This window comes from Mastacembelus armatus, chromosome 9 (assembly GCF_900324485.2).
Source record: "Mastacembelus armatus chromosome 9, fMasArm1.2, whole genome shotgun sequence".
NCBI lineage: Eukaryota > Metazoa > Chordata > Actinopteri > Synbranchiformes > Mastacembelidae > Mastacembelus > Mastacembelus armatus.
In genome coordinates, this window is record NC_046641.1 from 4,258,256 (window position 1) to 4,285,544 (window position 27,289).

The 27,289-nt window shown below is 43.3% G+C and overlaps 1 protein-coding gene across 1 annotated transcript; it reads left to right on the plus strand.

The window, feature by feature from the left end:
- Positions 1-17,428: 17,428 nt before the first annotated feature.
- Positions 17,429-20,714, plus strand: znf703 (zinc finger protein 703). The gene is made up of 2 exons (XM_026322472.1): positions 17,429-18,109; positions 18,696-20,714. Exons 1-2 carry the CDS (start codon positions 17,849-17,851, stop codon positions 20,202-20,204), a joined length of 1,770 nt encoding a protein of 589 aa, XP_026178257.1. The 5' UTR covers positions 17,429-17,848; the 3' UTR covers positions 20,205-20,714.
- The last annotated feature ends 6,575 nt before the right edge of the window (positions 20,715-27,289 follow it).

Sequence of the window (27,289 nt, forward strand, 5' to 3'; positions counted from 1 at the left end):
AACAGTCATACAGCACTCACATAACCAGAAACACAGACACATGCACACAAACAAGCCTTCTGACAAACGTATTTACTGCATCTGAGAGGTGACTCAAAAACCAACATGCTTGCTGGTTGAACACACTCGGCAGCTCCCTACACAAGTAGGGGTTTAATATTTTATGAGGGAGGAAAAGTTATGGACTCTAATAAATATGCACACGTGTGCTGTTTGTGCAGTTACTGGCACTGGCAGGCCACATTAATATGTCACATTAAACTAGACTGCCTGTTGACAAGCCTTGTTTGACCCCGTCAACATGCACGCTCCACACACACAATCACACACTTGTATTCTTACACCCTCATGCCACTGCTCACATCCAGTATCCTGTTATGCACTTGTATCCTAAAACCAGAATACATTATGTCTGCTAAGGTTCAAACTGAATAATGCAGTACAGATCTTGATATGTGTCAACCACCTATGAGAGGAAATAGCAGCAGTGAAGAGGCACAGAAACAAGAAAGAAATTTAGAGAGAGAGACATCAAAGGCCAAGTGTTTTCCATACGAGAGGGTGAGCAGGGCTTTAGATCAGACAAGCGCTTCTGTAAACAGCCTCCTCAGATCCTGCCAGCAGGAGGTTCCCCTTCAGCATGCTGCTTTGTCTATCAAAGTGCTCCCATAGTATAGAGGAGGCTTCTTGCCACTTCCCTCCCTCTCTCCTCATATAAGCTGGGCCACTACAACCCCCCCACACCCCCCAACCCCCAACAGTGAATCACAAAATAAAGGTGACTATCTCCTCCCACCCCCATCAGCACTTCCACCTCCTCTTCCTTTTTCTAATTCTGGCTCCTCATTCTCCAGCATTCTCCTTCATGTGTTTCAAAGGTTGCTTTCTCAAAACTTCCTCCTTTCCCTCATCTCCTGCTTCTGCTCCTCTTCCCTCTCCTCTTCCACCTTTCAAACACTTGTCTTGTTCTTGGGAAAATACATTTTACTGAAAGTATACTTCCTAAATTTTAGCTTTTCATCTCCACATCTTTGATGACAATGATTTAGGCAACCGGAGGAAGGAAAAGAAGAGCAAAGATAAGTGTAATCATGCTGGCCAAAAAGAGCCTATGCCATTCTTAACACAAATCGTGTTTCTCCTCAGTGTGTTTTCATGTCTCCTCAGTTCGTCCTCTCTTCTCAAGTAATTGTAGCGCTGATTTTCTTCTTCTTCTTCACTCCGCTCTTTTCAGTGGGTTTCAGGAGCCAGCTTTACAAGCTCTTCCCTGCTCTCATCCTCCACTGATCAAAGCCCACTCGCACAGATATATTTCCCCACCCAGACAATGCCTCTTCTCAAGGTGCTGTCAGATTCCCTTCTTTGCTTTAATTTCATCTCTTAAACTTTTTTTTTAAATCCCCGTACCCCCTGCCTCCCTTCCCTCTCCTTCTTTTGTGAGGGCTGTCAGCCGTGACAGTTTGTTGCCAGGAGGGACTTGTGGGAAGAGAAGGTAGGTGCACTTTTACAAAGAGCCGCTGCCTGGCTGCACCTCACTCACACTGTCACTCAAAACAGCCCGGCTGCTGCTCGCGCTCACATGCACACGTCCAGGTAGATACAGGCAAGGTGACACGCCCCGGCTTTCATGCACTGGTACTACGCAACACTCATTCACACTCAAACCCACACAGTGAAACATGACAGACACCTTGACCTTGTGTTTGTTGTGTCATATAAGCTATCAGAGTGGAAGACAAGGGGCCGGGGGAGGTGGCGAGTTGGACTGTGAAGCCAGTTGCACTGTCTGGGGGTTTCAGATCATAAGCCAGAAGGAAACTCAGAGTGACAGCGGCGTGATGGAGAGCCGGCACAGTCGGCGCTGACAGGGCTTAGATGACAGACAGAGGCTGACAGAGGCTGACATCTTCTTGTCGCCTCAGGGAGACTCGCAGCCCTGAGTGAAACCTGAGGAGTTCCGCCTGCAGCCATAACTACTAGCCAACCCTCGCAAGCCTAATCCCTTAAAGTTCACTCAGACGCCTTAGTGACATTAGGGCAGGAGCAAAAAAAAAAGAAAAAGACAAGAGGAGTATCATTTAATTTTCTGAAAGTGAGAGGTGATAAGGAGGAGTTTGCCTTGAGGGAAAGATTGAGTTTTGAAACATTAATTACACCTTTCCACCCACCCGTCACCACTGCTATCTGTCTTCATTTTGGTGTTTGGGTGGCTCAGAGCGGGTGAATCGCTTCTTCAGTTCTTGTAAAGGCATTTAAGGCAAGCAGAGGATTTATTCTAATGTTTCGTCTCAAGTCAGACTTGGCTTCAACAACCATAATGTCAGCAGAAGATGCCAGTGGCCAAAAGTTCGTGCTGATATTGAGCGTCTGAAATACGTCCATGACTAAGAATTCCAGTGACTAGCGTCTCATGCTAATGTTGGCGAACAACCTGCTTCAGCTACATGAAACTAAATCTGAGATCTTTTGTTTAGGCCTTCAACACATGATTAACACCCTAATCTAGCAAGTCTGCCGCTTGAGGTTTAGCTGTCAATTGCTCTTTGGACCTTTTCTTTGATAGATATGCAATAGTGGTTGTTAGATTTTGTTTACTAAAGCAGGAAAATTCCCTTTATAATATAACCAATAAAGCTTTAGTTGATTTCAGAAAGTAGTGATTGAAAAGAGAAGCAATAGCAAACCATTTAAACATCATCTTCCTGTCTTAGAATAACATCACAACTATATTAATCACAGCCATCAGAGACAGTGTGTCACAGATGGGCTAACCTTTGTTCTCCTGACTTTAGTCTCACTTAAATTACAATCACAGTGCTCATTGACATATTTTTCTCTGCTGGCAGTCAACAGTATCAAAGACTGACTTGATTGAAGTTCATAAATACTACCTGTTAACCAAGGTGAAGTATTTTCTCTTTGTCGGAACTGAGATGTTAGTCAAATCAAACCTGTCTGGCAACACAAGCCAGTGTTTTTCTGACACAGAGACATCTGTGGCTCACCACAACAATTCTAACACACCCACTAAAGAAGAAAACATCCACCATTCATCTAAAATCGATAAGATCATCTTGGTTTTTTATCTCATTATTTCTTCTCTTGGCATGTTCAGACCTTCACTTTGGACGGAGCTTCAGTCTGGGCCTATGTAGGTATATGGTTTTTAGAGGGTGAATAAAATGCTCTATCTATTTTTAGCTCATTCACGGTCTTGTTATATCACACAGATGTCGTGCTGGCAATTAAAATACATTCAAGTGTAGATTACTGGACACAGTAGACAGCTGCCTTGTAAACACAGATGTGGTATTACCACATCTGTAATGATGTAGAAATTCTTCTTTTACGTGTTTATATACCTTAGTTTTTATGAAAACATATTTCAGAATTGGAGTACAAAGCAGATCAAATGGTTTTAAACCAGAATGGCAGCTCATAACATCTGTCGAGACAATGGTGTTGTTGCAACAAGTTAAATGTGTGAACTTGAAGGACAATTTGTTGAAAACCAAGGTGATGGTAAACACAGACAAACCATAACAAAGAGCAGTAGCAATAAAGCTAATTCACTCCAGATATGAAAACTTTTGGGGCCTCAAGTAAAAGTAGAGTTTTCAGTTTCAGACATTTTTCTATCCTGACGTGACCGAAGTGTGCAAAGGTGACTTCCTCATTTTGAGTTGTGTGAAATAAACTCTGGGAAAGTGCGAACAGTGAATCTTAAATCTGAAATTGCCAGCATGGATAGAACATTAGTAAATTTATCTGCATTAGTGAAGATACATTTCCATTTCATGTGATCCCACCCCCAATGCTTTTAGGGGGGGCTCCTCACCTCCTGGACCCCCACTGTCAGTCCTGCTGAATAGGCAGCCAGCTGGGTGCTATAAAATCACTTCAGGCATTCAGTAACCATCAGTGCTGAGCGTCAAGGCTTAAGACATGATTGTGCTGTCTTTGATGAGCGAAGGCGTCTCATCTCACACCTCCCTTTAAAACCTCCCAGGAATAAAGATATTAGTTTGTCAGTGGGGTGACAAGTTTAGCACAATAGGGACGTTTGGCTTGGTATATACTGGGTAAGCCAAAGGGTCAGAGAATGTCAGTCACATGATATTAATTTCAATGTATTTGTATAGCACCAAATCACAATACAATCATCTCAAGGCACTTTACAAAAAACAAAAAAACCCAACAAATCTCTTATGAGCAGCACTTGGCGACAGTGGAGAGGAAAAACTCCCTTTAACGGAAGAAAAAACCTCCAGCAGAACCGGGCTCAGTTTGGGCGGCCATCTGCCTCGACCAGTTGGGGTGAGTGGATAGAGCAGAGAGAAAAGAACAGCAACAATAAACAACAGATAGACACTGCAAGTTGGTGGGACCAGTAACTGCACATCAGTGATATACAGCTCCAGGACCAGGGACACCTGCAGAAGGTACAGGGAGAGAGAGAGAGAGAGAGAGAGAGAGGGAGAGAGAGAGAGAGAGAGGACAGTTAGTGACATTCAAATTATATTAGATAAACTTGTGAGGGTTCAAAGCAGTGTCCACACTTTGACCTCACTACCAGAAATGAAACAGTTTGGGAATTAAAATGCTTTGTTGTTTACAGGTCCATTTTGGTGTTTTCACACTGACAAAACTTCACGGGTTTATAGAGAGTTGGCATCAAGGGGCTTTTCAACTTCACCGAAGGCAAACAGCACAAGTTAAAGATGAGCAGCAACGTTTCAGATCATTCATGTGATGTTTCAGCCAAAGGTAGACTTTTACATACATGCATCTGTTTTGCCACCTTCAAAATAATCAGGCGTGCATGTTGAGTGAGTATCTATAAGACGTAACGTATTCTCCACAGATATAACTCTCCCTTCTTTCACCTACCTCCGCCTTTCTCCCAATTCCTCCAGTGGCAAACAACACATTACTTTGACTGACAGCTCCAATCATTCTACTGTGTTTGCTTGGCAAGTTCAAAATGTGACTGACACTCAGCTCATTGGATAGAGGGGGTGCCAGGAAGGAAGGGAAGGGGCCAAGAAATTAAACAGAAAACAAAATCCCCGCTGCATGACAACTCCCCCCTCCCTCTGCCATCTTCAATCCCCCCCGCCTCCACTCCTTCTCGTCCTCTTCTACATCCTTTTCCGTCATCTTTCCATCCCTGCCATTCCTTTTTTTACCCGCAAAATCTGTTTTGATAGCAAATCACCACGGGCCCGCCAAATGACAGATAATCCTTCACAGTTTTATCACTAAACCCTCTTCTTCTTATTTTGTCTCACAGCATGTACAGTACGTACAGCTGCCGTGTTTGCTGATACAATCTGGCAGCCAACATGAGCCATGGCAGAGCACACACAAAATTTCCCAAATCACACAAAATCATAATAATATTACATATTTTTGTATTGAAAAGAGAAAAGACATTTACGTTTTCTACATTTATCCAACCTCCCACCTTAACCATCCTGACTCCCACTTAAATGAAACGGATACATAATATATTCACATATATAAGACCTTACATTCATATGACCAGAAATGAATAAAGGTTATATAATGTTGAATTATGATGGTCTGATTTGCCCTAAACGCTTTCTATTTCTCTTGTTTTCGTAAAATCAGTAGCTGGCTGTTATGTTTTATGGGGTGGAAGGATTGGAGCAGTGGCCAAGTGTGGACAACTCACTTTAATTTCAGGACGAAACAGGACAGGAACAAGCCAGGCACAGGTACATCTGAGATCACACTCAGGAACTCAGGAACATGAATTGTCTTCTAGACAATTCAGCCACTTGGCAACAAAACATAAGCACAGGCCATCCTTCATAACACTTAGGTAATCCTAAGTGGGCGGCTGGGGAACAAGTCAAGTTTGATGAGACTTGGGTCTAGGTGAGGTGGTGGTGGTGTCGGCAGCACCGGCTGACCAACCAAGGCCAAACCCAGGATGGAGACAGGCAGTGGCATCAGCAGGACGAGCCAAAACACAGAGGCAAAGCTCAGGGTCCAGAGGTGCACTGGCGTGAGCAGGACAGGCCAACCCACCGGGGCCCAGCTCAGGACCAGGAGAAGCAGGGGGACGACCCACCGGGATGAGGTTCTGGAACATGGGTGGAATCAGTCTTATTACAGTCTACCCAGTCGCCGGTGCCGAAGTGGCGGGACAGGGAACTCTGGCAGGCTAGCTGGGAACTTTCGTGGGCTAGCCAGAAACTGCGGCAGGCTAGCCAGGAACTCTGGCAGGCTAGCCTAGTCTGAGGCTGGAAAGCCGGCATCGGTGACTGGCGTGCCGGCGGCAAAAACTGGGGAGCCGGCGACAGGGACAGGGAAACCGGCAACAGGAAGCTGGGCTAGGCACTTTTGCCTAGATTTATGGAAGGGAAGCCGCAGCACTATTTCTGTATGCTATGAACACACAGTGAACAGATATATATATATATATATATATATATATATATATATATATATATACAGTATATATACAAACACTCACACACTAGCAACTATACATATATATATATATATATAGTTGCTAGTGTGTATGTGTGTATTTCCAAATACAGTAAACAAAGGAGCTCTTATTCTGTCTTATTCTGCTGTCTGGACTTCATCATGTGAACATGGGTGTGAAACTAGTATGAATAGAAGCATGTGTATGTTTACATGCATATCAGTGTCAATCCTGGAGTGTGATGAGGGCTTAGAGATGTTGATTAAGTGCCTGTGTTGTCATTACTACTATTGAAGTGATATAACTAGTACCCCAAGCGTTATCAGTCAGAGCCATTTGTGCCAGTCTGTCACAGGGCTGGCACACAGACACACACAGACAGCTAACCTTCATGTGGGAGAAAGCCGGAGGGAGAGAACTTGCAAACTCCACGTAGAAATGCTGCAGCTTGGCCATGCGCTCAAACCCAAAACGCCCTTTCTGTGTGACAACCTCTGCACAACCGTTCCACCTCTTTTGACTTTTTCTCAATTGAGTAAAACTACACTCAAACAAATGAATCCTTTTTCAGCCCACTGGCAGTTTTCTTTCATGTTAAGAAAGGCAAAATTAATATTTGTCTAAATAAAAGACTTAGTGGCTTGTTAAAAGAGGGTTCTGAAAGGACTCATAATACAAACACAATAGAAATTGCTGTGAAAACTGCCGAACAACCTGAAAGAGCCATTGACAGTAATGACAGTATGTGAATTGGCCCTATAATTTACCTGTTACAAGTCAATTATCTCTATTAAAAATGTGGAACATGTTGTGCACCATATCTACATAATAACTGATTATAAGCAACTGTAATTTATTGTTGTCAGTCTCACGACAAGTCGGCCTGGCTGCCTCATCAAAGAGAGCAACGCCTCAAAGCGATGTTGATGACAAATATAGGCGGTGAGAAGGTAAGGCGAGGAATTAAGCAGATGATTTACTCCGGAAAGCTCTGCCTCTCCAATAATGGGTCGGCCTGAGGGATGACTCTGATCCAGCAGAGGGAAAGAAAGAACTAGTATAAAGACAGTAGAGAGCCTCGATTCCTCTTCATTGTTTAGAACATTTACCCTCCGATTTTAAAATCCTCATCTGATGAAGAGGTAAATCCTGCCAGTCTTTTATTCAGCACTCAAATAAAGAAGGGCGAGTCTGAGAGATCATTCATACACCTGCACAGGGCCTAATGCTTCTATCCTTCTCCCTTAGGGTCAAACAGCCAGTAAATCTCTTTGCAAAATAACTTCCTTTCAGTGTCCTCATAGCAGATTCACTTCTATACTCCTATACCGATGTCCTCAATGATGGGGAGGGGGTGTCAAGAAGCACGAAACAATTAGGGAATAGAAAGAGTGGCAAAGTGTAGGCGCAGAGAGGATTGGTGTAGAGAAATGAAAAAGCAGAGGAGGTTGGAAGCAAACTTAGGAACATGAAAAGAGGATTTTAGATGTGGTATGATGTTTGTATCACTTAGAGATAAGTGAAAGGTTGTGTAACATGTAATTTATGATGAGAAGAGATTCACCTTTGTAAGTAAAGAACAACTGTCACACCCTTACCTTCTTATTTATCATAGATGTAAACAATAAATAATTAGTTTGAAGTCTTTTTTTCTCCAACATGGATAGAGGTATGTCTGTGTTTTTTTGAGTTAAGTGTGCATCATTGTGAGTGTAAGTACAGTATGCTTTCAACAGTGTGTGTCCATGTGGGTGTGCACTACAGAGAGAAAGAGAGAGTATTGTCTTGGTTTTGCAGGGAAACATGATTTATATTGTGGAACTTTGATCTTCTAAAAGGCTTTGGGATTTTACACAACAATAGTTCTCCTTGGCCTCAGCTTAAATAAATGATGTGCCTGTGGCGAGTGTCCAGAATAGGTTTTAATAGACTGATCAGTGTTGGACACAGACACAGAGGTGGGGGAGACACATGCTGAGGCTACACTGCAGGTTATTGGAGACCTAATTCCAAAGATGGGATGTTAAGAGATCATATTATCTTATGACAAAAAGGCCTAACATAGAGAGCGTGTAGTTCTTTTGAGGCTCCGTTTATTGGAGGTGATCATTCATTTTCAAACAAATACATGTCTGCTTTGCTACTGTCTACTAAGTCCAACTGAGACAATACTCAGCGTGGTTTTAAATGAATAGTTTACATTCAGCAGTGGTGACTGCTCAGCACCAAAATTGGACACACAGAGGGATCTGTCTGTATGCCACTATCTTCTGTCTGTACGTACCCTCAGTATGCCTCTGTATCTGCAGCCTAATTCAGAAGTCCTGTGATCAATTCTCACTTCAGGTAGGTGATATTCAGTTTTTGTTCAAACTGTTTCAGGGAGGTATTTTTTTTAGCTAATTTTGGATACTGTACTTTTGCTGCTGTTAAATTTCATCACTATACGCTGACGTGTTCCTGTTATTTTGTCCAGCCACATTCTTTCATTTTTTAATCATCGCTTCATTCAGCCTTTGTGAGTTTGTCCTTTTCCAATGAGGTTAGGCTAAAGAACAGAAGCACCTCTATGTATGATGCAGTACACTTTGTAGCCCTAACTAAAACGTCAGCAACCTCACCAGCTGAAGACATGGAAAAAGTTAAACAGACAGACTCTTTCCTTATACTTTTACTTTTGGTTTTGGAAGGCTATAGCAAAAGCCCACCTTTCTATTGCTCTCACTTCAGTGCCCACACTTCTTTAACATACCAGAAATCTTAGGCTTGGTAGGCCTGTCATGCCTAATTACCGTTGCACAATTTCAAAGCGTTGTTAGAAAATCGGAATAATCTAAAAATATGTTAAACCAGACTCAGCTGATGACGGACGGGAAATGTGTCTTTTCTCCTTGCTCGCCCTTTGTGCTGGAAAGATCAGAGGTCATTTTTAGCTATAGAGCTGCAGCCCTGAAGGTAGGACTAACTTTGCCTTTGCTCTGAGGCACTTCAGCAGAGCATATGTTTGCTGACCCCTGGGCATTGACCCTGGGTTGTCCTGTTGAAGGTCAGATTCTCCCTATTCCCTACAGATAAAGGGAGAAAAAGCACCAACTCATACAACTCAACAGAATGTGAAACCGTGTCTCTGCTGGAAAAGAACAGGTTTATGAAAAAAACCCTAAATAATCTCCAGAGAATTGGTTTGTGTTTGTGTGTAAGAGAGTGAGGTCTGTGTTTCTCTGTTTCATGTAAAAACAGTGATGAAGTTACTGCTGACTGCTCTCCAGGTGTGTGCATGTGCAACACACGTTTTACTGCTGTGTTACAGGATGAGGTCACCTAAAAATGAGCACACCCTCTTTTAATGTACGTTATAAGGTCAACGTGCTGACAGAAATGAAAGGCACTAAAAGCCCAATCAGTAAGGTGAGCAAAATGGGCAAAAACAAGCATAGTCTGTGTCCACACACACACACACACACACACATCTATATGCTGTATAGGTAGATACAGCACACACGCAATGCATAGTGGGTTAAAGATTCTCCACAGAATGTACACAGGTATATTATGCAGCCACCATAACGCTCACTTCATTACTGTTTGTGAAACGACTTGAACTACAGACTAAGTATTCTCCAGGTTTCACTCAATCTGTAAGTTTTCATGTAAAATTACACTACATTACTTTCAGGAGGTATAACTATAAATCTGACGCAAGGACAGGCTGATATATATACACACATGTAGACGCTTTTTTTTCCTCCTGCCTGTCATTTTCCCCTTTACTGAAAGAACAGGCAGTCTGTCAGGAGAAGAATTCCTCCCTGCAGGCCTGCTGAAATGAGCGACCCTGGCCAGGCCGTGGATTTGGTTTTAATAGCAGCTCGCACAAACACTGTAAATTTACAGCTGGGAACTGCTCACTGAAAAGAACTTCAAATTTGCCAAAGCCATAAGTCCAGTCAGCAGTCCCTCTCTCCCTCTCTAACAGTGTCTCCATCCACTTCTTTCACACTTACCTTCCTCTTTAGCAGATCAGTCACTCTCTTTCTCACTCATTCTTTCTGGCACACAAACACATTCAACCTACATATGACTGGTCCAGACTGGTCTGGTAATTATCGAGGTTCTTCACATAAGACTAAGGCTAAGCATTTTATTATAAAGGCACGCTAGCAGTTCAGCTTTGGGGATGGCAGCTGTTGGTCTATCCACCACTTCAATCCAGACTGAAACACATGCTGTAGACATTTATACAGGCATTTGTTTTACTCATTTACAAAGAGAGCACACATTAACCACTGAATTTATTAATGTGTCAGTGTCAGCCAGCTCAGTAGTTGTGAGCAACAGTCCTTTGGAAAGATGTTCTGAAAGCATTCATGGTCCCCAGAGGATGAAACCTATTGACTTTGATCATTTAAATATTCATTCAGTTCAGTTCAACATTGTTGATATTTTTTCACTTTTGTAAAACATCTCAACAACTTTGTAAAATATCTCAACGACTTCACTTAGCTTAATACTTCTATGACCAAACACCAGTAAACAGTAGTAAAGGTTGGGCTATGATAAAAAAGGAGCAGTTGTGGGTTGTGAGTCACATTGGAATCATGGTATCATGCCGGCGCAGCAGCCCATAGCCATGTCCTGTACCTTCAGTACTGAATCTTTAAAATTTGTACATTCTTTCATTCAGCCTCTGTGAGTTTGTCCTTTTCCAAACTTGTCACTGTTCTACATTATGACCACCCATGGTGAGTATAAAAACACCTAATCTCTGAAACATTCATATTTTGGGATGAAGACTCAAAACAGAATTTTTCCATTAAGAAAACGTATGTGTGAACCACAAAACCCATGACTTTACTCAGCAGGACCAGGCTGCGTTCCTGATTCCATGTGGTAAAGGAGTTTCTGTGTCTTTCCTTGTCACTGGCAGCTGGAGGTACTCAGCGCTGACTTTAACATGGAGCTTTGAAATAGCAATCAATGACTTTATACTGCAGGGAGGGCTCGTAAAAGTGTCGTTGGGAGGAATATATGATGTCGTACTTCACCCTCCCTTCCCTGTTTTTAAACACTGAGTTATGGCTGCAGAAATGTGTACCCATTAAAGGTGATATGATGTATTTTCTGCCTTGTTCAGAAACTCATTCATCAACATGGACCAAAAAGAAAACGGCACTTACTCTTTCACCCCCTCTCCTTCCTCTCCCATCTTTTCTTCCCCTCCTCACCCCGACAACCCCTAGCCCTGTTCTTGTACGCTGTCTTGAGTTATTTACAATACACTGGCAGTGCAACCTTCTGGCAGGAACTGCCTCTCTCCTGGCAACTAAATAACCTTTTATAAAAGACCAAACTTGGCCAAGTCATCTGCGGCTGCACATAAAGAGAGGACGGAGCTGGACAGAGACTGAAGCAAAAGACAGGAAGACGAAGAAGGGTGAAGAGGTGGTGTCATTATCAAACCAAATTGTCTGAGGTCTCCGGTCACTCATCTGAACATCTCTTTGTTTGCTCACAAGACTGTCAGTAAGTAACCTGTTGGGACAGTCTGATCCATTGTGGCTGCAGCGTTTTCCTCAGTAGACTCAATGCTTGAGTGTTTATTTCCATCTTGAATTCTGGTGTCTGTATTTCACGCAGCATATAAATTCTTTGCTTTTAATTTAATTTTTTTGAAAGAGTCAAATAATTGTCCAAGTAAAATAAATGCAGTCAAGTTACTCAATTAGGGTTTTAGAGAGATTTAAGTTAAAATGTAAGTCCTTCTGGCCTTCCTTGGCTTCCATACCGAGCACACTGAAAAATCTGTTTGAGGAAACAGTGAACAGTAAATTGCAATTATTATTTGTTGCTCTGTATTCTCTGCACCTTGCTGTTCTGGGTGTGTGCACTATGCAATTGCAGATTTGTAACCTTCAATGCGTGCCATCTTAAGCAGGCACAATGGAGTGCAAATTCCCAATAACACCTACTCTTGGAAGCTAAGTGGGGCTGTCCCTGGTTAGTACCTAGATGGGAGAACAACTTGAAAAACCAGGGGTTGCTATCCTCAGACACTGAGGTTGTGTCAGGAAGGGCATCTGGTGTGGAAAAAAAAGAAAAAAAACTTCTGCCAAATCCATAATGTGGGTCAATTGATCTGCTGTGGTGACCCCTGAAAGGGAAAGAAGAATGTATGCCATCTTTCTCTTTTCTCACCTCCCATGCTACTGGCACACTATCAAGTAGAGTTGAAATAAATCATCACAAGCTGTAATTATTATTACCAGAACAGAGTTGTTGATACTGCTATTGTTGCTGCCATGTTTTGTAGTGATCAGACATAGTGTGTGTGCGCATGTCTGTGTGTGTGTGTGTGTGTGTGTGTGTGTGTGTGTGTGTGTGTGTGTGTGTGCGTGCGTGCTACTGTTGCAGTCTGCTGCTCCCAGTGTCTCCTGACAGAGGATTAATCTCCCCAGCTGAGGCAGTAGCTAAGGTCAGCAAGGGAAATATTTCATAAGTGTCAGCTTGGCCCGTAGCCCTCAACGCAGAGTTCGAAATGAGAATGCGGTCGCATAACAAACGGCCGTGTGTGACTTTGCAAGGCTCACATGGTGCACATGAGGGGGAGGGGACACGTGTGATATATGGTGGTGCCTCACTTTCATGTATTCATCTGAGCGGGTGAATTACTGCCAGGGACAAGCACGGTGCTTTGTCACTGCAAGGACCTAGTTGAGAAAAATGTTTTGGCCACACCAGGTCTGTGTCTGGAATGTGTTTTTCATTACTGCTTGTTCTGAAACTACTTATTTAAAGAGAATTCATAAAAGTAAATTCCAGCATCTTTTACACCAACTTTAGTTCAACTCAATAAAGTAGCAAGTTCAAAAATCCACTGCATGTGTTGTTTACGACTGGGTCTACAAATGGTCTTATAAACTGACTTTGTCATATGCCCTGTAGTCAATTCTCTCTGCAGGTTTTCCTTCTCTGGCACTGACCTAGGGCTGACAAGCACATGCAGAGAGATTAATAGCATGGGCGGGTCGCTTTAATAACCATTTGTTTGATGTGTCAAGCCTGAAAGGCGCTGATTTACTTACACATTGATAGTCTTTTAATTGAGCGATACTATCCCTTGTCACATCAAAGCCGTATCAGTTGACCTGCCTCGGCCTCACTGTGGATGGTGATGATTGACACATATTGCTGAAGCTTGGCCCTCATCATCATCGTCATCATCATCATCATCATCACCATCATCCCCTGCTAATATTTGTTTGTGGCTACATCAACCTCCTGTAACTTCTCGTTTATCTGGTCGTGAATGCCAAAGTCATTCTCCTAAATTGGCTAATCAATTGCACAACTTTTCTTTTTCAAAGCGTAACTTAAAAATCCTGATGAGAAAATCTGCTGTGGTTATGAAAGTATGACAGAATAGGCGTGGCTTTGAGGAAAGAAAGCCAGTTCCCAGGAGCCTCCTCCTAACAAAAGACTGGATGATGAAGACACTGAGGCAGTGGCTCTGACTGTGAGTAGAGGAAGCAGCATTGACTTTAACAAGCATGAGGAATGTGCTGGGGAGATTTTCTTTGCACAGCCTGTTGTTCTTCCTTCAGCCGGACCTGTCACGGGTCCAGGTTGTGAATACCTTGATTGTGCTTCTATCAAAATGGCCCTCCTCTGTCATCAGACCAATGGAAAATAAAACATCTTTTGATGTCATCTGAAATTTCACACAACAATGCAGGACGATCTGATTTGAGGCAGACGCTGTCTGGCAGTGCCCACTCTCCCCTCGCTCCCTCCTCCTCTCTCCATGCTCTTGATAACTTCTCCTTGTGGAGGACAATAGCAGCTTTTGTTTCCGAGTGTGGAGAGAGGACTCGAGGTTGCGCGGCGGGTGTGGGTGGTGTGCAGCCTACGTGCCTGTCTAGCAATGCGTTTCAGGTGTAGTGAGTACAACAAGGCAGAACCCTGAGCAGTGCAAGATTCACAAATAAAAGTGCCAATTTACAAACACAGAGGGAAGCCTATTATCCTGATGTGATTATAATGCAGACAGATAGACGACAGGTAGGCAGAGTGGATAAGAGCGTTAGTCTGTGAAACGTGATGAGCTGACAAGAGAGACAATCTTTCTCCTAAACTGCAGAGATAAGGTTGTCAGCCACAGCTTTGACTCTAATACACACACTGATATACTGTGAAGAGATGATGATGATGCTGTGTAAGAACTACAAGAACACACACACTTTTAAGATACTATCGTGCACAGTGTGGCCTGTCTGTTTGTGCTTGTGAGCACAGGCTAGATTTTCACGTGTGAGCACATGCACATTCAGAGGGAAAGGCAACCAAAGAAAGATAAATGAGGAAGTGTGAATACATTAAGTACACTGTGTAGATATTGTTTGTGGACCTTTTAGCTCAAGGAAATCCTTGTTTCAACATTCTGTCCTGGCTGGAATGTTGCCTGCGAGGCTCTTTTTAAGTGTTTGGGTCTAAATGCCATGTCTGCTACACCCCATGAAACTGTCTTAATCCACTTTTTTTTCCCCTTGGTTTTATTACTCCTGGAGAAAACACTAGGGGTAGAGCAGAGCCCCAGCCTCAGGCCTCTATTCCCATTCCACACACCCCATAAGTCAGTCACAGATAATTAAATAGGAGTTATTTACACTCGTTTTCCCTCCTCTGCCTCTTTGGCGTTTTTATCATTTCTCTCCCCTGCTCTTTGTACAGTACTACATGCAGCCAGACCTTGTCAAAGTCTGGCTGACACCAGTGAAAGCCTGTAGAAGTATAATAACTTGAAAAAAGAAAAAAAAAACTCTTATGAGCTCACATCAATGTCAGCCCCTCATTAAACAATCACACAGAGCATCTACACGACACTAATCCCTGTGTGTGCCACAAAACGCCTCAGGTCTTTCAAACATGGAGCAAAAGACAAACGAGCACATGAGGATTTGCTTGAGCCAGGTTTGAAGAATTCAGCTGCCTAATGTCAGCATTATATATTTACTCTGGAGCCAGGCAAACAGCAGCTTTTCAACACAGGAATGAATTAGGCCCCGCCGCAGAGCTACGGCGTCCATTACAGGCCTCAGCGGTTCTATAAATCAAAGGATCACAGGGGCATGTGGGGTCCGCTCCTCCTCGCTCCTCCTCAGCCCCTATCAGCCCCCTCCGGGAGGTTTTGTTTGGCTGCTCTTCTAGACAAACTTTCTGCTTTGATACAGCCCTGGAAAGCTATGGAAATGCCCTGAGGGCCAGTGGGACCTGGACATGCTGAGAAGCCTCTTTAACGGGAAAGCTGCCCCCTTAAAATATCCACAACAGGAAACAGCCATCAGTCATCGACACGCCAAAACAGCTGTTACCAGCCTACATCAAGGGGACACATGAAAGGAGCTGCTCCCTGTTGTTTGAGCCCTCCCTTGTTTCATTCTCTCACTGCCTTTGTCTGGCTTTTCCCAATGCCCTCCTCTTTGGTCTCCTTTTAACCCCCCCCCCCCCCCCCTTACTTATGCAACCCCACCCACAATGCAGTGACTTACCTACTTACCCCTTTAACAAGCAGGTGACTGCGTGATAAACAAGATCTCAGTTGGAAAGCTTGCAACTTAACTGGCAGTCTGTATTGTAAAAAATGTTTGTAAGCTCTCAGCTTTACCTGTAAATCTCACAGTGAGAAAACAGTTGTTACGCGTCACCTGTTTGTGTGTTTCGGTCCAAGGTGGCGACAGACAGTTCTAAACAAACAGGCAAATTCAAAAGGAGATTTACTACACTTGGCAACGTGCACGTTTTACCTTCACATTTTCTTGGCTCTCCGCATGTCATTAAAGAGTGAGTGGCAGCATGTGTGGGTGATGAGTGACGACTAAGCCTAATGATGACAGGTCACACAGTGACCTGCTGAATGAGGCCGAAATGACTTCATCCTTTCCTGACAGCTGCATAGGAATGGTGGTAGCCATTATAATCGAGAAGCAGGCTGTGTGATAAAGCCTGGTTTGTGAAGCGCGAAACAAGTTTACCTGTGAAACATCAGAAGAAACGCTTGTTGTGGTTTCCTGTAGCAGGTAATCAAATCTATGGCACTACTTTGGACAGCCTGAATGAAACTGTGGTGTAACAACTCGGATTATGGACAGCACTTAGGCAAACTGATTGTGTTTGAAGAGGCATTCCAGCCAGAATGGAAATCCCCATCAAGTTACAGCTGCTTGTGCTTTATGAAAAATGAAATTAAATTACCAGATTTACTAATGAAGCAGCCAAGGAGGAGCACTGTCTTTTGTTTATTGTGTATCATGGTCATATACGCTATGAAAGAAAACCAGATGCAAAACAATCTAAAATATAAAACTTAATGCTGAAGTTTTTTTTAGAGGGTGTGACTGTGAAAACAAACAAAAAAAGCTCAAGATGTGATTTACTGTCACAAAAAAACAAACAAAACAAAAAACAAAAACAAAAATCGAATCATGTGAATTTGCTTTATGCTGGAAAAATTGAATTAAGCCCAATGGCAATGGGAGTTTATTTGTGTAATGCAATAAAACCATTAACATACCAGAATCCTCCATGGACAGGACGCTATTATTGTAAATAAAATGCTCCTATTTACAAGATACATTCCATAGAAACTATACAGGCTGGTTGACCCTGACTGGGGATATTTGTTAAGCTGCACAGTTTTTAATATAAATAGAGATTTTAAAAACTGTCCTGAAATCAGTGTTACAGTATTTATATCTGCAGTAGTTATGTCGAGTTTGCATGTGGCTTAGGGAGGTCACTGACACAGATTTCCAGCCATGCGTCGCAGCCTGGGTATGAGGGTGAGGCTAGGAGACAAACCGCCCTCGGATTGTCCCGCCCCTGCTTATCAATGCAGGCACTTGTGATTGGACGGCGGTTCATTGCTTTGAAATCCCTCCCCTAGCGTCTTTAGTATGTGGAAGAAGTGAGGTACTGTGAGGCTGCTGTCTGCTGCAGAGGGAGAGAGGTACGCGCGCCGGAGGATTGTCAGATTCACTGTCCTCTGCGGGAATACTCCTTCACTTGTTCCGTATCTTGATGAGCACTGACTACTGCCACTTATGGTGTGTTGTTTTTTGCTCGGTTCCTCTTTTGTCAACACTGGATGAAGGAATATTTAGGAATAATTAGATTGATATTTAAGAACCTTGTGAAGGATGACATTTGGGCGATTTTTTCCTCTATAGAAAGAGCTCGTGTTGGACGGAGGACGCGCACATCAGCACATGCCCTTTCGGATTACCGCACTCTCTTCGATTGAATTTATCGCTATGAAACGTGCTGGTAAATGAATTTCAACACTGAGTCCACTCCTTACATGCCGTTTTCCCTCGTCGCACTCCGATCCAGATGAGAGATCCCCCCGGTGGATCTGAACCGCTTTTACGCAGCCAGTCCTCGGAGCGCAGCGCCACCAACGGTGGTCCACACCGGACAGGAGCGGAGAGACCGTCCGTTTCCACACCCACGACTTGTCCTTCTCCCTTGGATCCCTCGCGCCAGGCTAAAAGGCTACCCATCCGGGTCGTAAAGATGTTGACGGCACACAGCGGCCACTTGCTGCACCCGGAGTATCTCCAGCCCTTGACATCCGCGCCAGTCAGCATTGAAGTAAGTTAAGAAACAAAAATTAGATTTTCTCTAAGATCTTTTCTTTTCATCTCGTATCGTTTTTCTTCCTTCTGTTAATATTAAGCACAAGGCTGAATAAGACTAGTGAGGATTGTTCTCACAAAAACCGTCAGTATATGCGCCATTTTACGCACAGCGATTTATTGGCAAGTTTGCTAGAAAGCTGAGTGTACAAATGTAAAACTACAATAATTAATATGCTGTTTATGCTGTAATGTAAAAGGTTTCTTTTTAATTGGCTATGAATAAATGTTATCTTCATAAAAAACGTCTGTGCAGACTCTTTATGCCTTTTATGTTGTCATTATTTCTTTATTAAACTTCAGCGTCAGTGTTGCATTCACTTCCTTTATCCACGTCAGATATAAATGCGCAGTCATGGAGACTTCTCTACTATTTATTTAGTGCATTGCTTGATCAGAAAAGTAACATAAAAACATTTTAATTTCAGCATAGTAAAACATTTTTTGTAAGAGTTTCAATATGTCTTATGATGATAAAATGTAATTAAGTGAGCTAAACAAACAGTTTGTTTACCCCTTTGCTCTCTTTTTCTCTTCCTCAGCTGGATGCCAAGAAGAGTCCTTTGGCTCTGCTGGCCCAGACCTGTTCTCAAATTGGCAAACCAGACCCCCCCTCCTCTTCCAAGTTGGCCTCCCTGTCCTCCGGCAGCTTGGGAGACAAGGAGTCCTCTAGTCGTTCATCCAAGCCTGGAGAGCAGCACCAATCCCTGGAGGACAAATCAAGCTTCAAGCCTTACTCCAAGTCATCAAGTGACTGTCGAAAGGATGTTCTAGTGACAAAGGGGCCTTCAGATAAAGCAGCTTTCAAAGTGCCAAATGTAAGCTCCAGTGGTGGCAGTGCGTTGTGTTCATCCTTTCCTCCCCGTTCCCAGTCACCCATCTCCAGCTCTCCTCCCCTGCACACTCAGAGCCAGTCTCACAGACAAAGCCATTCCCCCTCCACACAGCCCCCGCAACACTCCCAGGTCCCGCACATGGACAACAAACCTGGAAGCTCAGAACAGCCCAGCTCGGACACTTCCAACAGCAGTGCTGCCAAAAAAGACTCAGATGCAGCTAAATCAGGGATGGATGGGGCTCAGTTAGCAAATTCCAGCCACATACGTGCCAGCACCAACTCCAGCAATGCCAGCTCCGCCAGCAGCCCACGGCCGGACAGCAAGGCTGACCCTCAGGCCTCGTCTCAGTCTGGCCTGGGCTCTGGGCACATCGCCCCAGTCTCCCCTTTTAAACCAGGACATTCTGTCTTCCCCTTGCCTCCTGCTACCATGGGCTACCACGGCTCTGTTGTGGGTGCCTATGCTGGCTACCCCTCCCAGTTTGTTCCTGGTTTGGATCCTACCAAGGCCAGTTTGGGGTTAGGACTTCCAGGGAAACACCCCAGCTCTAGCCCACTCACTGGGGCCTCACCTCCGTCTCTGATGCAGGGCTTATGTCGGGACCCATATTGTCTGACTTACCCCAGTGCCCCCCACCTAGGAGGCAGTAACTGCTCCACCTGTGTCCATGACCCCTCGAGCCTCAAGTCTGGTTTTCCCCTGGTTTACCCGTCACACCATCTCCACTCCTTGCACTCCAGCTCTTTGTCCTCCAGCACCACCCCCTCCCTTTCCCATCCCCTCTACACTTATGGTTTCATGCTCCCCAATGAACCGCTGCCCCATGCCTGTAACTGGGTGTCTGTCGGAGGTCCTTGTGACAAGCGTTTTGCCACCTCAGAGGAGCTACTAGCTCACTTGCGTACCCATACCGCACTGCCTGGAATGGTAGACAGTAAGCTGTTGTCGGCATACCCTTCATCAGTTTCTTCAACAGCCTCATGCCACCTCCACCTGCCCCCACCCAGCAGCCCAGGTACTCTGCCCAGTAGCTTCTCCCTACGAGGCTCTCCTGGGTTGGGCCTGGCCCGCTACCATCCCTACAGCAAAACTCATCTGCCCGGAGCCCCAGGGCTTCCCATGCCGTCCCTCCCCTCCTCCTCAGCTTATTACTCCCCCTATGCCCTCTACAGTCAGAGACTGGGCTCAGCCTCAGCCCTTGGATACCAGTGATATCTGAAATAGTGTTGATACCCACAGACTGCAGCCACCAGCTTGGACTCTCCAGAGCAGCCCTGAAGATGGATTCTTGAGACTGGGGTCATCACCAGTACAGGGCATCATGCCTGCTGGTCTGTCTGCCAGGAATACCACCTGTTAGCCTCAGGATTGTGACTGGCGCTACAAAGGCAAAAAAGACCCAGTGATGATTGCCTGCATCACAGAAAAAACAGACTTTAGTGTTGAAAGATGGCAGAACAGAGGGTGAAAATGATTGTGGGATTATTACAACAGTCTTGATTTTGTTTTTTGGTTTGGTTTTCTCTATATTGGTCTCCCAGAACTGAAAGTCTGTATTTATTTTCCACTCAAGCGCTTGGTATTCAGCTCTGGGGTGGGGGGAAATTTAGCTGTCCAAATAAATTGTTCTTAAGTATTCTAACTGAAAAAAGAATGATTTACAGTAAGTATAGTACCATTATGCCTATCATACACTCTAAAAATAAAAATCTTGCACCACGATGAAGATGGACTGTGAGGCTTTATTCTGGAGACCTCTTTTTATCTCCTCTTTGCTGTTGTATTTTTTCTTCATCTTCTGCTGCATATTCAAATTCTGGAGAATTGCATGTCCATGAGAATTATCTTAATAACAGTGCTATTATTTTTATTTGTAAATATGCAAAGATGTAATATTTTTTCAAGCTTACTTGGGGCCAGTAAGTTGGGGACACCGATGCAAATGGTACAAAGATAAGATAAAATGACATAAATAAAAACGGAAGTGATGGCTGTGCTATCCAACCAACAGGAAAAGGTCTTATTTTGTTAAATAAATGATACCTGATTTCAACTTGTTTTTTCCTCATTGATTGCTATATATAGCACTATCCTTTGTCACATAGGATGGAGTAAATCTTACCAGACCACCGCACTGCACTTATCTAGGCCTACCTATCATTAGGATTGTTACAGCTGTGCTATATGTGGCTATGTGTAATATTTCATGGCTCATATCAGTTGACAGGGCAGTCCCAAGGAGGGTGGGCCTGGTCACACTAGCCACGTTAGCTACTCTCTGAGGACTTTCATCCCTCCTCCTCTCTCCATCAGCCACATTGCTTTTGTTGTTGCCAGTGCAGCTCCTAATTGCTGAGTCTTGTTTAAGAGACCTGAAAAGCGCCTCCTCAGCAGAGTGGATAGCTGTGTGGAGTGGCCGCTGGGTCACCAGGACTCCAATAATGACCTGAGGGAGGTGTCGACCCAGGATCTCCACACAGTCTGATGGATTGGCCTGCAACACAAAGGCCAGAACTGACAATGGGAGGCACTTAATAGAGAAATATTCATCAAAGTCCTGACACCTCCCCTGAGGAGAGTGGGCTCTCTTACAGGAACCACAAACATGGAGGCCTCTGTTCTGATGTGAAGAGCCATTTTCTTGCCTGCTCTCTGCTGCACTGTGGTTTTCTGAAGTCAGCGTTCTCCACTCAGAGCTGTTAGATGCTAATTTGAAGGGAAGGAGTCGTTCTATCGTGAAGCCACAGCAGTGCCATTAGAGTGTTTCAGCCTGATAATGTATCTGTGTCTCCACTCTATTTGGCTGACAGGGTGTAGGTGGTGCAAAGCGAAGAGGCTGTAGTATCCGAGGCGACTATTGACCCCGACTCCTAGACTCCTCTACTCTCGCGGTTCATTAGCACTCCAGACAGGGGAAAGGCAAGCACAGGTGTCACTTGACAGGACCATTAACAAAATAGATGACCCTCCCAAACCACATTCAGCCCCTGCCACACCAGCAAGGTCACGGCGCCCTGATCATTGCTCTGGGTAGCTCTTTAGGATGGTACACTTATTTTTCTTCTTTAGAAACTGGAGCTATGCACGCAAGAGTCTGGAGTAGGACAGACTAACTTTCTTGTTGCTGGCTTTTTGATGGACTTTGTGAAGTAGTCTAGACAAAATGGGTCAAGGATATTCTGTTTTTAATGCTGCAGTGTTGCACATGTGTATTTGCAGTATATTTCTTTGTAAGCTACAACTCTAGAGATGGATTTTGTTGCCCCCTAAAGTTGTTTTAGTGAAGTACAAGTGAAATCTTTAGAAGAAGGGTAGGTACATCACCCACACCTAAAATATACATCTTTAGTGTCATCTTGTTTTCGAGTTGTGTGACTGTGGCTGGTGGCATGCTACTTGATAGCAGACAGAGGACTGTGTACATCGGCTTCAATCTGAAGATGATTCACACTGCATGGAGGTCATGCAGAGGGGAGAACTTTCAATCTTGTCGGAGGGGTGGAATTAATTCCACTGTTGCCAGTTTACACTCGTTCATCAAATGCCTCACTATTCTCCCTATCCCCACGCTCATCAATCTTTTCCATCTATCTTCCCACCCCCCACCACACTCTCGCAGCTGAGTCAACACCCACACACTCCATTTATGTCGCCAGTGTGTGTAACTATGTGTGTGTAGCCTTAATCCTTTGTCCATGGAGGGCGACACATGTGAGGCTGAATCCTGCTGATTTCTGTGGATCTGTTATTTAATGTTATTTTGTCTAAAAAATGCTGATGGTATACTAGAGCTGTCTGCAAAATCTTTGAAGCCTAGTCAAACTAAAAAAAAATCTAAAAAAAACCAAACATATCTGGAGGCTTACAAATGGTAATCATTTTTTAAGGCGATAATATTATTTCTGCTAAACATATGTCAGCAATATTTGACCCTAGTTTGAGTACGGCACTAGTGATACAACCCTGGAAAAATTGCACATTTCTGAAGAAATTATGCTTTCTTATTTTTTTTTTTTACCTATTAGAAAGCTGTTCTGGAAAGAAAATGATTTTGTTTTCTAGTGATGTTTCAACAGAAATAAGCTAATATACAGAAGCAAAACAGAAATACTTTGATATTCTGGGAAAGATTCAGGTCTGCTTTCCATACTTTTCTCATATCCATCAAAATAACTATGATGCTGCAAATAGGATAAAGACTGGAAACAGAGGTAAGCAGTTGACCTGGATCGCTCCAGAGGTGGTAAAATCTACCGAGCAGTACCTCTTAAAAATAACCACGAACATGTTATATCTTGTTTACCTTCTACAAAAAATGAAATCTAAGAAATGACCTCTTGTCAAGAAAGCGATCAAACAGTAATTCTTAAAGGAAGCAGTAATTGCGCAGGCAGCATAGTAGTAGTCATGTAGAAGTCAGTCACAGTAATGCTGGTTGTCGTAGTAATAGCGGCAGTGGTACTAGAATGACAACAGTAATCAAAATAGTAGTAGTAGTATCAGTGGAGATGGTGATAGTGATAGAGGGGACTAATATTTTCCCCTCTGTGTCAGTGTGGAGACGGTGCAGAGTGCCACTGTGGGGTCCTGAGCAGCGGCTGACAGGCCTGGTGATTAATGACGACAGGGTGTGGAGCTGCTCTTCAATTAGACGCCAGCTCTACCCAGGCTCACCGTCCGTGCTGACAGCTAGGACAGAGAAAGAGAGAGCCAGAGAAAGACGAGAGCGCTCAGTCTCTCTCTGTCTCCAGAACAAAACATTAACCTCAACTCCATGACTACCACCTCTGTGTTTAACATCAGGACACAATACAGAGCCTTCGGCACAGTGACCACAGTGTTAAAACAACCCAGATGGCGTGAACACATCCCTCATCAGGGCCTGTCACACAATCTCTGCTTTATTTCTCTCCATAAACCCAGTGACTGACTCTTTTACATCCCTGTTTCAACTCCCATCTCATTCACATCTGTAGTCAGGCACACTGTAATGCCTTGAAAACAATAACAGCCCCATTAAACACTTCCAGGTTGTTTTTCAGGTTCTGTGCCGGTTGGAGCAAAGTCCTCCCACATTTCAAAGCGCACTAATGTTTGCCTAGTCAGAGGAATAGGAAGATCATAAGAGCTTCCTTTTCAGTGGTGTGTAAACTTGTTCCATTTCTGAAACAAACTATTTGTTTCTGCTTCATGTCACAGACGGAAATAAATTATAAGTAACTTGGCTGGAAGTTTGAACTCACTAGTGACCCATGTGTATAAATAAATCATAGATACAAATTGAGAGAAAGATAAAGATAAGATTTTTCAACAGCTTCAGGGTCATATACATTAGAGGTTTCAAACTCACATCAGTTTTTTAATGCATTATAACAGTCAAGTATTAAAACTAATAAAAACCACTGCTGACCTTATGATACCAATTATCTTTGTTGTAAGTACTAGTGTTATTATTGTATTAAGCACAGTCACAGTAATAGTAAAAGTGTTAACTGGCAGACAGAAGCAGCAAAGACTATGAGCTACAGCAGCACATTGATATGCACAGTGTTAGAGCCACAGACAGTTTAGTTAGCATACAGGAATAGTTTGTCACTTTGGGAAATACCTGTATTCACTTTCTTGCTGAGAGTTAGCTGAGATTCACTTTCATATTTAGCTGTTATATATCAAACTCCAGTCAGCTTAGCTTAGCATAAACACTGCATGTAAGGGGAAACAGCTAGTCTGGTGAAAGGTAAAGCAGGTGCCTCCCAGAGCATCTAAAGCTCTCTAATTAACATGCTCATGAACATAGACCTAAACAGTGTAATCAGGGTGAGAAGAACTGTAACCAACCATCAGTTTCCAGTCTTCATGCTTGGCTAAACTAACTATTCCTGGTTGTAGCTTGATCGTTAATGATAGAGATGAAAGTGGTGACAGCAGCATGAATCTTCTTATCTAATTCACAGCTAGAATGTGAATAAGTGTCAGAAAAAGTATAATTTTGCACACATCAAATGAGTTAGCACAGTCTTTTTCTTCTGTTCTCAAAAGTGTTTGCAAACTTAATACCAGTAAGTATGTCCATAAACCCTAAATGTAAATTTCCTTTTTTGGATTTTTTTTGATTAGTAATAAACAGGGGCTGTCAGCTCAGCTGTAGTTTCAGATAGAGAAATAGTGTCTTTGATTTCATTTTCATCCACCCTGACCTTGGCAAAGCTCAGCTGGCCTCGACATGGAAGGCTGCCCAGAGCTGCAGTGGCCTCTCCAAAGATCCTGTGGTGTGAGTGCGCACCGTTAACTGACATACCCTTCCAACCACCGGTGGAGAAATGAACATTTCAATTACAGTATACGCTGCACTGCTAATAGCTCCTGGACCACGTGTCCAGCTGGATTCCATTAGTTGCCGCACTGGGAGATCACAGCGAAGATGTCACGAGTGTTTGGAAATGAACGTGCCTTGGCGTAGAACAAGCTGTAGCGCTGACGGTTGTGATTCATGCCCTGACTGACAATTTGGGGTTTTCTTCCTCTTAGGGATGGCCTGTGGTCATAATGTACTCACTTTTAGAATCATGGGCCTTATGTCTGTTTTATGTCTCTCCTGGATCAGCATCCAGACTCAGAGGCTGTAATTACAATGGCTACACCAGGATACATAGGCACTAGCTGTTTAACTTTTCTTGCAGGATTATTCCAGCCACATTCATGCCAGACTGTACCGTTCTGAAAAGATTTATATAAATATACTGGATAAGGTACAACAGCAAAGGGAAGAGAAAAGAAAAGGAAACATGTTGATTAGGTGAACATGGAACAAATTAGCCATAAAATTGCCAAAGGTGACGTGATAAATGTTGTGTAAATTCAGATCCTTTAGTCAAGCATTCAAAACATCATAGGTCTCACACCATCTCTCTGTAGTCACTTAACCCATATGAGATGTGTGGTAGGTGAATGACAGTTGTGTGTGACTTCAGCCGACACGACCAAACAGTGCGTTTGTGTGACACCATCACTTAGCGGTGTGGTATTCAGACATATCTGTCTCACAACTGTTCAAACAGATTATCCCACATGTCAGCACACTGTAGGAGCCCAGCCCATACTCACACTTGATGTATACATTACGCATCTGAATACATGACACATTCACTCACTAATGCATTTGAGTTGCGTTTTGCTCGTCCTGTCTCATAGAGCATGAAAGCTATGAATAGTTGGGTATGCAGGATGGGTGCAACAATTGGCTTGTTGTTTGCACATGATCTGAGCAATGACTTTGTAAAACTGTTGCCAGCCATTTTTTGTTCAACTTGCTGTACATGTCTGCAAGTTGGTGGAATGAGTTTTATTTACACTTGAAAACACTAATTAGGCCAACAACAATAATTATAGCTATTGTCATGATAAATTAGTGCGAATTCAACTTTTCACAGCAGACATTTTGTCCTGTCACAGCAGGCCAATTGAATAATAAATTAAATGATGGCTTAAGTGCCCCAGTAAGCCATGCCAGTAAACCAATGACCCTGCAACTGGCGCAACTAAATAATTAATTTCACATTCATTTCTGCCATGTAAACAAATGCTTGTTTGCAAATTTGTTTGGAGCGTTACCAAATTGTGTATTACGATCAGGTCAGATTTAAACATGTACATGTATCCAGCACCAAACACTACACAAAGATGAAGAGATAGCGATAGAATAGATAGAAGAGATGGAAGTGAGCGATATCCCTCAGGTGTTGGTAGAGAAGAAAAAGTGGGCTAAAATTTTCCAGGTTATCAGAAACACAAGTCCAAAAAAATAATAATCTTGATCTGCATCTGTGGGACGCACATTAAATGCACAAATGGTAGCAAACAAGATTACATATTGTTTCTGCTGCTTCCTCCCAAAATAGTAATGGCAGGTTTAAAATAAGACTAAATATCAAAACTGTTGCTAAAAGCCAAAGAAGAGGCTGTTTAAACTGAGCAGATCAGTATGTCCCTCTCTTTCTCAGCTCTTCTTCCCACATGGTCTCTACGTATATGTGGAGAGTCTGGACATGGAAATACATCTTAGTTCATAGTACAATAAAAGGTATGTGTATATGGACATGTTGTAAAGTAGATAAATACATAGAAAAAATCTCCCAGTGTACTTATCTGGCTGAATTGGCCTTGTGCTGCAGCACTGACATCTCCATAATAAATAAATTAAATTGGCTGGAGCCAATATATAAAATCATAGATATAACATAATGTAAAATAGGTATAAATCAAATCAAGTTTTTAGATGGTACATAAAAGTCAGGCTG